The sequence below is a fragment of the Thecamonas trahens genome, assembly GCF_000142905.1.
Source record: "Thecamonas trahens ATCC 50062 unplaced genomic scaffold supercont1.37, whole genome shotgun sequence".
Lineage (NCBI taxonomy): Eukaryota > Apusomonadida > Apusomonadidae > Thecamonas > Thecamonas trahens.
Genome location: NW_013657643.1, coordinates 80,054 through 93,189, shown reverse-complemented (window position 1 = coordinate 93,189; position 13,136 = coordinate 80,054). Strand labels below are relative to the sequence as shown.

At 63.9% G+C, this 13,136-nt stretch overlaps 5 protein-coding genes across 5 annotated transcripts in view; 2 read left to right on the top strand and 3 right to left on the bottom strand.

Annotated features, from left to right (window-relative positions):
- AMSG_12099 (uncharacterized protein) overlaps nucleotides 1-5,693 on the top strand; it is a gene marked incomplete at both ends in the record, with an annotated part of 18,104 nt that extends 12,411 nt beyond the window's left edge. Inside the window, 2 exons of the mRNA XM_013900446.1 lie at nucleotides 117-3,647; nucleotides 3,774-5,693. Of these exons, the coding sequence (XP_013755900.1) occupies nucleotides 117-3,647; nucleotides 3,774-5,693 (5,451 nt within the window). The remainder of the gene's footprint in view (nucleotides 1-116; nucleotides 3,648-3,773) is intronic.
- Nucleotides 5,694-6,212: 519 nt separating this feature from the next.
- AMSG_12098 (uncharacterized protein) lies at nucleotides 6,213-6,617 on the bottom strand (the record flags this gene model as incomplete). Its single annotated transcript, XM_013900445.1, has 1 exon — nucleotides 6,213-6,617. One exon carries the CDS (start codon nucleotides 6,615-6,617, stop codon nucleotides 6,213-6,215), a length of 405 nt encoding a protein of 134 aa, XP_013755899.1.
- Nucleotides 6,618-6,656: 39 nt separating this feature from the next.
- Nucleotides 6,657-7,128, bottom strand: AMSG_12097 (uncharacterized protein; the record flags this gene model as incomplete). The annotated part of the gene is made up of 2 exons (XM_013900444.1): nucleotides 6,657-6,760; nucleotides 7,038-7,128. The coding sequence occupies 2 exons, from the start codon at nucleotides 7,126-7,128 to the stop codon at nucleotides 6,657-6,659; spliced, it is 195 nt and encodes a 64-aa protein (XP_013755898.1).
- An 829-nt stretch (nucleotides 7,129-7,957) lies between these two features.
- Nucleotides 7,958-9,193, top strand: AMSG_07742 (haloalkane dehalogenase; the record flags this gene model as incomplete). Its single annotated transcript, XM_013900358.1, has 2 exons — nucleotides 7,958-8,933; nucleotides 9,081-9,193. 2 exons carry the CDS (start codon nucleotides 7,958-7,960, stop codon nucleotides 9,191-9,193), a joined length of 1,089 nt encoding a protein of 362 aa, XP_013755812.1.
- A 208-nt stretch (nucleotides 9,194-9,401) lies between these two features.
- Nucleotides 9,402-13,136, bottom strand: AMSG_12096 (uncharacterized protein; the record flags this gene model as incomplete). The annotated part of the gene is made up of 2 exons (XM_013900443.1): nucleotides 11,294-13,136; nucleotides 9,402-10,874 (listed from the first exon to the last, which is right to left on the bottom strand). The coding sequence occupies exons 1-2, from the start codon at nucleotides 13,094-13,096 to the stop codon at nucleotides 9,402-9,404; spliced, it is 3,276 nt and encodes a 1,091-aa protein (XP_013755897.1). The 5' UTR covers nucleotides 13,097-13,136.

The following is a 13,136-nucleotide window of genomic DNA, read 5'->3' as shown; positions in this document are numbered from 1 at the left end:
GTCTGCTGTGCTTGGTCTTGTGGCTGCTATCGAGACATCGCGTGCTGCCGAGGCGCGCGGAGCGACCCCGGCACAGGCTGCGGTCATTACGACTCGCGCAAATCCGTGCGATGGAGGGTGCGGACACGACCACGGTGGCGACTGCAGCTATCGAGGCTGGTATTGACGCCACTGCAGCAGAGGAGGTTGCATTTGCTGTTGTGGGAAAGACCGAGCTGGAGGCAGCTCGAGCCATGATGGCGCGCGTTGTTGGGACAGATGTGGCTGAAGCAGCGACGCTTGGTGAGCAGCTTGCCACAGTCGAGCAGATTGTGACCGAGCAGCTCGAGCCACAACGCGTGCGCCGTGCCGAGCTCATGGCAGCAGACAAGGGTTTTGCTGTGGAGCACGGCATGTCGCCCGATGAGGGGGCGATGTTTGCGGTTGCAGTAGCGTCGCTCGAGGGTGTGCCGAATGTAGCCAATGTGGCTGAAGCAGCTGTCGCGGCTGGTATGGACGCGTCCGGCGTAGAGGCGCTGGCGGCTGATGTGGTGGCTGTACGGGGTGCGAGCTCGCGTGGAGCGACGCCAGTACAGGCTGCGCTCATTGCGGCGCAAATCCGTGCGATGGAGGGTGCGGACACGACCACGGTGGCGACTGCAGCTATCGAGGCTGGTATTGACGCCACTGCAGCAGAGGAGGTTGCATTTGCTGTTGTGGGCAAGGCCGAGCTTGACGCCCTGAAGGCTGAGCTGGCCGAGGCGCAGGCTGAGATCGCGCGGCTGCTGCCTGCGTCGATGTCGTTTGTTGCCGCACCGACATCACTGCGCGATCAGGTCGTTACTCTCCGCGAGCACGTCGAGACAACTCTGCGGCCTCTCGAAGACAAGCGCATTGCGCGGCGTGAGGCCGATGCCCGCCTCTCTGTCGACACGGGTCTTGATGACTCGAGTGCCGCTGCTGTGGCAGACGCCCTGGCCACTCTGTCCGCGGACAAGCCATCAACCGCGGAGATTGCCGCAGCCGTCACAGGTGCTGGCGTGGAAGAGTCTGCTGTGCCTGGCCTGGTGGCTGCGATCAAGACATCGCGTGCTGCCGAGGCGCGCGGAGCAACGCCGGCACAGGCTGCACTCATTGCGACTCGTGCTGGTGCGATGGAGAGTGTGGACACGACCACGGTGGCGGCTACAGCTATTGAGGCTGGTATGGATGCTGCCGCAGCAGAGGAGGTGGCGTTTGCTGTTGTGGGCAAGGCCGAGCTTGACGCCCTGAAGGCTGATCTGGCCGAGGCGCAGGCTGAGATCGCGCGGCTGCTGCCTGCGTCGATGTCGGCTGGAACTACACCGACATCTCTCCGCGAGCAGGTCGTTGCTCTCCGCGAGCACGTAGGGACAACTCTGCGGCCTCTCGAAGACAAGCGCATTGCGCGGCGTGAGGCTGATGCCCGCCTCTCTGTCGACACGGGTCTGGATGACTCGAGTGCCGCTGCTGTGGCAGACGCCCTGGCCACTCTGTCCGCGGACAAGCCATCGAACGCGGAGATTGCCGCAGCCGTCACATGTGCTGGCGTGGAAGAGTCTGCTGTGCCTGGCCTGGTGGCTGCGATCAAGACATCGCGTGCTGCCGAGGCGCGCGGAGCAACGCCGGCACAGGCCGCGCTCATTACGACTCGTGCTTGTGCGATGGAGAGTGTGGACACGACCACGGTGACGGCTACAGCTATTGAGGCTGGTATGGACGCCACGGCAGCAGAGGAGGTTGCATTCGCTGTTGTGGGCAAGGCCGAGCATGGAGCCCTGAAGGCTGAGCTAGCCGAGGCACAGGCTGAGATCGCGCGGCTCCTGGGCAATGATGAAATGGCGCCTGTCGCCGCACCGACGTCACTCCGCGAGCAGGTCGTTGCACTCCGCGAGCACGTAGAGACAACTCTGCGGCCTCTTGAGGAGAAGCGCATTGCGCGGCGTGAGGCCGATGCCCGCCTCGCTGGCGACACAGGTCTGGATGACTCGAGTGCCGCTGCTGTGGCAGACGCCCTGGCCACTCTGTCCGCGGACCAACCGTCGAAGGCGGAGATTGCCGCAGCCGTCACAGCTGCTGGCGTGGAAGAGTCTGCTGTGCCTGGTCTCGTGTCTGCGATTGGGACATCGCGTGCTGCCGAGGCGCGTGGAGCAACACCGGCACAGGCTGCGGTCATTGCGACTCGTGCTGGTGTGATGGAGAGTGCGGACACAGCAATGGTGGCGGCTGCAGCTGTCGAGGCTGGTGTTGACGCCGGCGCAGCAGAGGAGGTTGCATTTGCTGTTGTCGGCAAGGCCGAGCTTGACGCCCTGAAGGCTGAGCTGGCCGAGGCACAGGCTGAGATCGCGCGGCTCCTGGGCAATGATGAAATGGCGCCTGTCGCCGCACCGACGTCACTCCGCGAACAGATCGTTGCACTCCGCGAGCACGTCGAGTCAACTCTGCGGCCTCTCGAAGACAAGCGCATTGCGCGGCGTGAGGCCGATGCCCGCCTCGCTGGCGACGCAGGCCTTGATGACTTGAGTGCCGCTGCTGTGGCAGACGCGCTGGCCACTCTGTCCGCGGACAAGCCATCAACCGCGGAGATTGCCGCAGCCGTCACAGCTGCTGGCGTGGAAGAGTCTGCTGTGCCTGGCCTGGTGGCTGCGATCGAGACATCGCGTGCTGTCGAGGCGCGCGGAGCGACCCCGGCACAGGCTGCGGTCATTACGACTCGCGCTTGTGCGATGGCGGGTGCGGACACGAGCACGGTGGCGGCTGCGGCTGTTGAGGCTGGTATGGACGCCGCTGCAGCAGAGGAGGTTGCATTCGCGGTCGCTGGAAAGACTGAGCATGAAGCCCTGAAGGCTGAGCTGGCCGAGGCGCAGGCTGAGATCGCGAGGCTGCTGGATGCGTCGACGCTTGCTGGTACGGAGTCGCTTATGGAACAGCTCGTGGCGCTTCGTGAGCGTGTTGAATCGACTGTGGTTCCACTGGAGGAGATACGCGCTGCCCGTCGGGACGCGGACACTCGCCTTGCTTGTGATTTGGGTTTGGACAAGGACAGCGCACATGCGCTTGCGGATGCGCTCGCAACAGACGAAGTTGTGCCGGCGAGATCTGCTGCTCAACTCTCGTTGGTCATCGAAGCTGTGGAACCCAACTGCGCTGATGTTGCTGAACTAGTGCGCGCCCTCGCTTGCTCGCGACTCGCCGAGTTCCACGGAGCTGGGCCGTCGCAGGCGGCACAAGTTGCGGCGGCTGCCCATGCGCTTGCTGCCGACTCTGCTGCCGGCACTGTTTCCGTGGCAGACATTTTCCGTGCGGGGGTGGCGGCAGGGATGCCTCCCGATCTCGCGCATTCGGTCGCTGTGGCTGTGGCAGAGAATATCGAGCTGGATGTTCTGCGGACGGGCAGGGCCGATCCGACAAGTGTCGCCAACGCTCGGCTTGCTGCTCTTGCGGGACTGGCCTGTCTTAGCGGGTTGGATGACGCCAGTGCTGATGCGCTCGCCGAAGAGCTTGTTGCGTTGGGAGACGGAATGACGCTAGCTGATGCTGAGAATGCGTTGGCAGGTGGGTCAGTGGCCGACGCGGCGGATGTAGCGCGCCGGCTGATGCTCGCCAACGAGGCGGTCATCCATGGCCTTTCGCCCGAGTCTGCCATTCACGTTGCGCGTTTGATGAATGGAAGTTTGTCAATCGCTGACGTGGCGAGTATGTTTGCTGGCGAGCCAATAGCTGCAGGCTGCGTCGCGCACGCACTTGTCGCCCGAGCGCACACATCGCATCTGGAGGCCGAAAATGCTGCAGTCCGTGATGCCATCTCGCAGCTTACTGGAAACTCCGACTCGGACTCGCTCACCGATGATCTGATGGACTTTAGTGCGTTTCTGGCCTCGTCACTCCGTCAACAAACGGAGCAGGACATGCACCGGCGTGTGGCAGATGCAAGACTCGCCGAAACATTTGGCCTGTCGTCGCCACAAGCGGCAGATTTTGCCGAACGCCTCGCCGATGGGCCGGCCATGCCGCCTGTGATAGAGACGGCGGCGCTCGTGCACGAAGACATGGGGCTGCCACGAATTGCTGCTGTTCAACTGGCACGCACGGTGGCTGTGGCACGCGAGGCCGAAGCGTTTGGTCTTGAACCCGAGACAGCCGCCGCCTTTGCGCTTGCTGTCAAGGAGTTTGGCCCCGGTCACGCACCGTCAATTGCGGCTGTTGCGGAGCGGGAACCATTTGGAGTTCCAAGCGAAACAGCTCGTGTCCTGGCCAACGTGGTCGCCGTTCTTAAGGGCGGCGACGTGTTTGCACCTGGCCTGGTCGATTCTCTGCGGCGGCAGGTTGATGAGCTGGAGATGGAGCTCAATGATCTGACGGACCGCTCGATGGAGGCACTTTCGGCCTCGCAAACGCTGGACGAGCAAGTGACAATGTTCAAGGATTCTGCTGCCTTCCGAAGCATGCAAACCCTGCGCGAGGCGGTACAGGCTGTCGCAACTGAGATGGGGCTGCCCGCTGATGAGGTGCCAGTGATGGCCACGCGGGTGGCTCGAAGTGTGGATCCGGTCAGTGCCACCTCGGAGAGGGTGGCTGATGTGGCCGCAACTTGCGCGCTTGATGAAGAGACTGCAGCCGAACTGGGGCGCCGGGTCATGCTAGCGGTTCCAGCCCTCACCCATGGGCTCCCCGCCCACTCGGCAGCCGTCTTTGCTCGCCAGGCGTCGGAGAACTCGCTCGTGTCGCCAGAAGATGTTGCTGCTGTGGCCGAGGCCTCTGGGTTAGAGCCAGCAGCGGCAAACTCGTTGGCGTACTCGCTGGTGGGCGGCAAGGAGATCATCCGGCTGCGGACCGAGCTGGATGCTGCACAGCGCAAGCTGCTTGTCCTTGCCGCCGAGCCGAGTGCCGGCGGAAGCAAGATTGCCCTCGAGCGGACAGTCCAGCTGATGGAGGCGCAGGCGGCGATGGAGACCGTTGAGGTCAACACGCGCCAGCTCCGCGAGTCGCTGCTTGCGGCACTGCAGGAGACGCCCGAGTTGCCTGAGGCTGCCCAAGCCCTGCTGCTGTCGACAGCTGACGCGCTGGCGCACGCCATGGACAACCTCGCACACCATATTCCCGGCCAAAGCAATAGTAGCGGCGACGAGTTGGCGCCCCGACCGCCGCTGCCCAAGTCGCTCTCGCGAGCGCATCTGCAGATTACGGACGCTCTTAAGGACGCGTCGCTGTCGCCGGGCGTGGGAAAGGTGCTCATTACGGTGGCCGAGGCTCTGAACGACGCGCTGGCATCGACAGCGGTGGCGGCGCGGGCGGCGCCGCTGTCGTTGCAGCCGACGCTGACCGTGACCGGGGCCGAGGAGGAGACACCGATGACACGGTTGCAGAGCACACTGCTGAGCACAGCCCGTGTTCTTGCGTTGACACTAGACAACGTGGAGCGCGAGGGCGATGCGACCTCGCTGGACGACCTTGTGCTCCAGAACCGGGCGACGCTTATTGACCTCGATGGCGTCATTGATGCCATCCGCCGGTTGGCTGCGGCCTGTACCCGGTTTGAGGAGCAATTAACCGCACCGGGGGCGCGGGTGACATTACATGCCCTCGAAGGGGTGGTTCCCGAGCTGGCGGATCGGTGTTTGGTTGTCTCGCATGCAGTGGAGACCTCGATCGGTCAGCTGTCGGCACTGGCGGACATCGTGCCGCAGCTGGAGTAGTATTCAAGGTTATAAAGCTCAGAAGAGTGGCAGTGTGTAACGTACTGGCCGTGCGCACTAGCGGCCATGCTAGGTTGTGGGCTGGGCTGGCGGGCAACAAAAGGCGAGTGTGTAATGCAATCGCGGTCTCGTGTCGCACAACCGCGCATGTGCGTGGCGGCGTGCACACGGCCACCGTGTGGTGAGAGTTCGAACCGCCGGTCCGGCAGTATCATGCGCATGCTCAAACACGCACGACAATACTCGGGGCATACGGGAACTCGTGGCTGTCGCATCCTGCTCGCTACGCCAGAGCGACTCGGGAAAGCTCGGATGGGAACACGTGGTCAGACGCAGCAAAGGCGCTGATTGTCACGGCCATCGTCATGGACGAGTCAACAGTGTGCCGGTGCCAAGAGGCAGAGCGGCGAGCACAGCAGGACGGGAGCAGCAGTATGGGATCACCGGGGTGGGACGTGGGCCCGCCGAGCGCAGGGCGTGGGCGGCGACGATGGACGAGAGGTGCGGCGACGGGCGCGCTTACTTGAGCAGGGCCTCGATATCGGCGGCAATGTCCGACGGGAGGGTATCCGGCGAGTAGACCGAGACCGGACGGCCAGTGTCTGGGTGAATGAGGTACTTTTGGAAGTTCCAGGTGATGTCGGTCGGACGGATGGGGGCCCAAGAAATGTACGCGGTCGACGGCTCGAGAATGGGCATCGGCTGCGGGCAGGCGCCAGTGAGGTATGCATACACTGGCGAGCGCGAGGCACCGTTGACGTCCGACTTTGCCATGAGCGGGAAGTTTGCAACAAAGCCACCGCCCGGCCGGACGTACTTGAGCCCGTCGAGGATCTGCTGCGAGGTAAACTCGGGCTGCTGGTTGTCAAACTGGGCGCAGGGGAAGCCGATGACAGTGAAGCCGCGGTTAGCGTACTTTGTCATGAGGGAGTTGAGAGCATTGTAGTTGGGGATGGTGAGACCTCAGTACGAGGCGACGTTGACGGCGAGGACAACCTTTCCCTTGAGCTGGGAAAAGTCGTACGTGTTGCCATGGATGTCGGTCGACGAGTACGAGAAGAAGTCGCCTGTGGTATTGATGTCGATGCCCGTGACCGTGTCCATCCCAGTATCCGTGTTGATGTCGATGCCCGTGACCATGTCCATCCCAGTATCCGTGTTGATGGCGATGCCCGTGACCATGTCCATCCCAGTATCCGTGTTGATGGCGATGCCCGTGACCGTGTCATCATTGATGCCATGCCAGTCCGCGCCATTCCATCCCGTGCCACCAGTCCCCGTGAGTCCCCCCCCCCCTCCTCCCCTGCCCCTGTGACTCTCCCCACTGGTCCCCTCCAAGCGTACCAGTCTGCGGAGTGCAGGACGCGTTGTATGCCTGGGCAGAGGCCATGGCCACAACCACGGCAAGCACCGCAAGGGTACCCTGCTGTAGCATGGTGATGGGGGGTAGTTGGGAGTGCTGTGTGGACGGCGTGGTCGTGCCGCTGCTGCTGTCGCATTGGCCTTCCTCCAGCGGTGGCGCGGGGGGGGGCAGTCATAGGTGCGGGGGGGGGGGGGGGGGGGGGGTATGGTCATCGATGGCCATCGATACCCCCCTCACCTCCTCACACACAGTAAATATGTGTGTATACTCGATCTTCGCTATGTGCCATCGTCCCGATCCGCCGCTTCCTGTTCCGCCGCTTCATCCCGCTCATGCTCCGCATACCCCCGCCACATGCCAGCGCTGGCCGGCCACGGAGCACCGTTGCTCCGCCACCTCCAACGATTAATTCATTGATTGCTCAATAAAAAGCATGGCTGACGAGAGAGGAAGAATGCGGTGGTGGAGGGAGAGAGAGAGGAGAGAGAGAGAGAGGGAGGAAAGGGAGAGGGACCAACCACCTGCAGAAGGCAGCACAACATGGTGGCCAAGGCAGCCACCACCCCACCCACCGCACACACGCCACCAACACACACACACACACACACACACACACACACACACACACACACACACACATACATATACACACACATATACATACATACATACGCACACGTACGTACGCACACTGTCACCAACCCCTCCCTCCCCCTCCCTCCTCCCCCTCCTCCCCCGCCACACGTGACGCGCACCCCCACCAACACACACACACTCACCCCCCCTCACCCCCTTACCCCCCCCCCCCCCCCCCCCCGCCCCCGCCCGCCCTCACACCATCTCCCATCCCATATCCCATACAGTGGCGTGCCTCCGCCCGCTGGCCACCAAGATCGGAAGAATGGCCCACATCGCGCGCCCCGAGCGGCGCCGGATCTTGCGAACACCTGCGGCTCGGTTCGCGAGCATCCCGGACTTTCCCTATGATCCCCACTACCTGGAAATCAACGGGGTGCGGGTGCACTATGTCGATGTGGGCGCGGGTGCCGGGACGACGGCCGAAAACCCGCCATCGCCGCAAGATGCGCCCAGGGAGACCGTGCTGTGTGTCCACGGCGAGCCGAGCTGGGCCTACGTCTACCGCAAGGTCATCGCAGCGCTGGCGGCCGAGCGGCCGCAGTGGCGGGTGGTGGCTCCGGACTTTATCGGCTTTGGCAAAAGCGACAAGTTTGCTGCGCCATCGATGTACACTCACGAGCTGCATCGGGCGACACTGATCGCAGTCATCGAGGCCCTGGATTTGCGCAACATTACGCTGGTCGTCCAGGACTGGGGCGGACTCACCGGGCTCTCGGTGGTCAAGGACGTGCCGGAGCGGATTGCCCGACTCGTGGTGATGAACACTGGACTCCCACCGGCCGGACGGGTATCGTGGCGAAGCTCGCTCAATTTTGCGTGCTGGCGCGCGTTTGTGGCCGCAGTCGACACGGCGCTTCCCATCGGCGCAGTCATGCGCTCTGCGCTCCGCAACGCGTCTGACGCCGAGATCTGCGCCTATGAGGCGCCTTTCCACGAGCCGGATGCGAAGGCCGGCGCCGTCGCGTGGCCGGCACTTGTTCCGCTCTCGGCCAGCTCGCCGGTGGCGGCTGACATGGCGGCGACGCGTGCCTTTCTCCGCGAGTGGACCAAGCCTGCGCTCGTCATGTTCTCCGACAAGTGCCCGGTCACCCGCGACCTCCCCGGCTTCTTCGCCCGGCTTGTCCCCGGTGCGCGGTCGCGGTATGTGGTGCTTGTGGGCGCTGGCCACTTTCTGCAGGACGACGCCGGCGAGGCTGTTGCTGACCACATCATGGACTTTGCGACGCGCGACAACGCGTGTGAACGACCGTACCGTTAAGGGTTAGCAAACAAAGTGAACAACTCTATGGTGCTTGACTTCCAGGTCACCGGCCGACGCTGCGCGACGCCTGCTTGGCCTGCGGCTTGAGGTGGGAGGCGCGCCCGATGCGTGGCTCGCACGTGAGGCCTACCGCCCGACGCTCGTCCCGGCGACGCCCTCGTGTGCAACGTGGGCGACGACCTCGCTGTTGTCGCGTGGAAGGACTCGATCGAGTGCTGTTTCTGGCAACCTGCGTAAGCGATCGCGGCCGCGGACTTTGCGCCGCGTGTGGCGTCCATCTCTGCATCGCCGACTGTTTTCTGTCGTGGCAGCCAATAACACATTGTACTACTCTTTTACAACAATCCATGGGCGTTGCTACGTCTGCGAAGCGTCGCGGAGCGCGCGGCTTGCGCGATGGACAAATTGTCCATTCCACCGTAAAGGACTATACGCTGCCGCACAGCTACTCGGCCGGCGTCGGCTTGGTCATCAGGACCGGGTTGACCCAGGCGTCAAACTGGTCGGCGGTGAGGTAGCCGAGCTCGACGGCGGCTTCCTTAAGCGAGATGCCGTCGGCGGCAGCCTTCTTGGCCGTCTTGCCGGCGTTGTCGTACCCAATGTGGTTGTTGAGAGCAGTGACAAGCATCAGCGACTGCGAGACGTTGTGGGCGAGGCGCTCGTGGTTCGGCTCAATACCGACGAGGCACTTGTCGGTGAACGAGCGGATGACGTCGGCGAGGAGGCAGATGGACGAGAGCACGTTGGCACCGATGAGCGGCTTGAAGACGTTGAGCTCAAAGTGGCCGTTGGAGCCACCGACAGTCACCGCCACATGATTGCCCATCACCTGGGCGGCCACCATGGTCAGCGCCTCGCACTGGGTCGGGTTGGCCTTGGCCGGCATGACAGACGAGCCCGGCTCGTTGTTGGGGATGACGAGCTCGGCAATGCCGCACCGCGGGCCCGAGCCAAGGAACCGGATGTCGTTGCCGATCTTCATGGCCGAGACGGCAAGCGTGTTGAGCGCACCCGAGACCTCAACCATGGCGTCGTGGGCGGCAAGAGCCTCGAACTTGTTCGGCGCGGTCTGGAACGGGAGCCCCGTGAGCTCGGCAATCTCGGCAGCAACTTCGACGTCAAAGCCCTCGGTGGTGTTGAGCCCGGTTCCGACCGCCGTCCCGCCCTGCGCCAGGTACATCAGCCGCGGGTGCATGGCGACGGTGACTCGGGCAATCGCGTTGCGGACCTGGACGGCGTAGCCCGAAAACTCCTGCCCCAGTGTCAGAGGCGTGGCATCCATGGTGTGGGTCCGCCCGATCTTGACAATGTTGCTCCAGGCCTCGGCCTTGGCCTCGAGCTCGGCAGCTAGCTTCTCGAGAGCCGGCAGGAGCTTTGCGTCGAGGGCGCGGGCGGCAGCAACGTGCATGGCGGTGGGGAACGAGTCGTTGGACGACTGCGCCTTGTTGACGTGGTCGTTGGGGTGGACCGGCGTCTTGGAGCCGCGCTCGCCGCCGAGGATCTCGATGGCGCGATTGGAGATGACCTCGTTGACGTTCATGTTCGACTGAGTGCCAGAGCCCGTCTGGAAGATGGCCAGCGGAAAGTGGTCGGCGAGCGTGCCATCGATGATCTCGTCAGCAGCAGCCTCGATGGCCTTGCCCACCTCCTCGCTCAGCCTGCCGTGGCGGGCGTGAACCCTCGCGGCAGCCTTCTTCACAAATGCCAGGCCCTGAACAAGCTCAAACGGCATGGCATGGCGCGGAAGATCGATGTCAAAGTTGCCCAGCGACCGCTGAGTCTGTGCGCCCCAGTATGCCCACGACGGCACTTTGACCTCTCCCAGCGAGTCCGTCTCCACACGAACAGCTCCCGACCCAGCCTCGGCCTCGGTCCCTGGCAGCGGCTTGGTCGACGCCACGGGCAGGCTTCCAAAGAACTCAGCGGCAGAGGCAGACATCCTACGTGTAAACAGGAGATGAGTGGAGCTGGTGATAGTGTGGCAGTGGGAGGAGGAGGAGGAGGGGCCGTGGCAGCATGTCATTCGCTCGCGACCTGTCCCGACCTGACCCAAGGCAGGCAGGGGCCGGGGATGGGGGTGGGGATGGGGGTGGGGGTGCGTACAGTGTGCGGGTGAGGATGATAAGAGAAGGGCGGGAGGTCCGGAGAGTGTGAATGGCAGTCTGACTGGCGCTCCACATGTAGTAAGGTGGTGACGATGGGCTGTGTGGGCAGAGGGACGGTGTGGTGGAAGTATGTGCCACGGGCGGAAGGCGGACGGTAGGCAGCGATGGCGACAAAGGGATGTGGCTGTTATTGGTTTGGTCTGCTTCCGTCGACAAAGCAAAGGGAAAAGACCGAGGGCACGGTGCGGCCGAGGACGTGCGGGTCGGCGTCGGGGACGACGATGGCGTAGGCAATCTCCTCGATCGAGTTGAGGACGTCACGGTCGGCGATGGCGCGAGCAGCCGGCGAGGCGGCAGACGCGGGCGGCAGCGCGCGGAGGATGTCGTCTTTGGCCAGGTACTCGATTTCCGACGTTTCCGGGTCAGGATAGTAAAAGATCTCGTGAGCACGGCCGGCGGTTGTGCGCGGGCCGTGGAGGATGTGGCGAGCGATAGCGGCAGTCTGGATGAGGCGCGGGTGCCACTTGGCGTAGGTGAGGTCTCGCGGGCGGGTGAGACCAAGCGGCGCCAGCGCGGCGTCGACCCAGGCGGCAAAGAGAGACTCTAGCTCGTGGCGCGCGTCGAGGTCTGTGGGGAGGACGGCGAGCTCGATGAGCCGCTCGATCCCCGGGGCGGCGAGCATGGCGGCGGTTGTTGATGAAGCCTCGCTGCACACGCGCTTGACGCCGGCGTGCTTGGGCGAAGAGTCAAAAAGCGCGGCGTAGCGGGAGGGGTAGAGCGAGGCAAGGAGCGAGGCAGCGGATGCAGGGTCACCGGTGTAGAGGCCGGCGTGAATGGCCGAGTAGAGCGAGGCAAGAACGACGCGGGCCTCGACCGAATCGAGCCACTCCATCTCGAGCGGGAGTGGTAATCGGCGGGAGATCCACATCAGCTGCATGGCCCATGAGTTGCACCAAAAGTTGACCGAGATTGACGGAGTGTCGGCGACGACGTGGTGGAACCAGTACGCCGGCATGAGGAGCAGATCGCCCGGTTCGAGCGGGGCGCGGAAGGTAAAGGCCGAGGCCGGCAGCTCCTCGTCGGAGATGGAGCGATACGACTCGTGAAGGCGCGGGAAGAGTGGAAAGTCGGCGGTGGGCGGAGCAAGGTAAAAGGTCTTGCGGCCGTACATCTGGGCGTAGATGTTGGTTGAGCCGTCGTAGTGGCCGTGCGAGGTCACGTTGGCGGTGCCCATCCAGAGGTTAGCCGAGATCTCGCGGTCGCCCTCGCAAAGGCCCGGCGAGACCGGTGCCGAGCCGAGGACGTCATAGTATGGGGTAATGGCGTCAATAAGGCCCTTGACATAGGTGACGGTGGCCGAGTCGAGCGAGCCGCCGGCAAAGGCCACGTCCGGGTCAAGCTGGAGCGGGCCGGAGAAGAAGCGGTGCGGCGCGCCCGGAAGCGGGCTGCCGGCCTCTTCGGCGCGCATCTGGGCCACCAGCTCGGCGGCGGGAAAGAGAAAGTTTTGCACAGTGGCGATCGAGGTACGCCAGTGCGGCGAGCCGAGCAGCGGCTTGTCGCCGTTGCGGTAGAGGAAGACGGACGAGTCCGCCTTGTCGTAAACCTGCGGCAGCTCCGGAATGAGGCGGGCGATGGTCTCAGGACTCCACTCGCGCGGCGCTGACCAATCGGCCTCCATAAGCGGGTGCCCGCGGACGATGATTGGCTCTGCCAGGGCGAGGACGAGATCGGAGAGCTTGGTAGCAATGGCGGCAGCGTCGGGTCGTGCGCCTCCGGGCCAGGGCGCGCAAAGCGGATGATGAGCAAACTCCGCATCGTCTTCACTCAGCACATCGGCCAGCTCGGGCGCCCACCATGCCCGCGGATTGTCTGCCCACGGCGCAGATGCGTTGGCCAGCGGCAGATCGTCTACCGCCAGCGGCCAGGTCAGGATCTTGACCGACGGCGGGAGGCCGGTCGTCTCAGAGCCAAACGGGTAGCCACGGTCAGCAGCTGCTAGAGCAGGCGCCATGGCGAGGACAATAGCCATGGCCATGGCAATAGCCAGGGCTACGGTCGAGGCGGACGACTGAAAC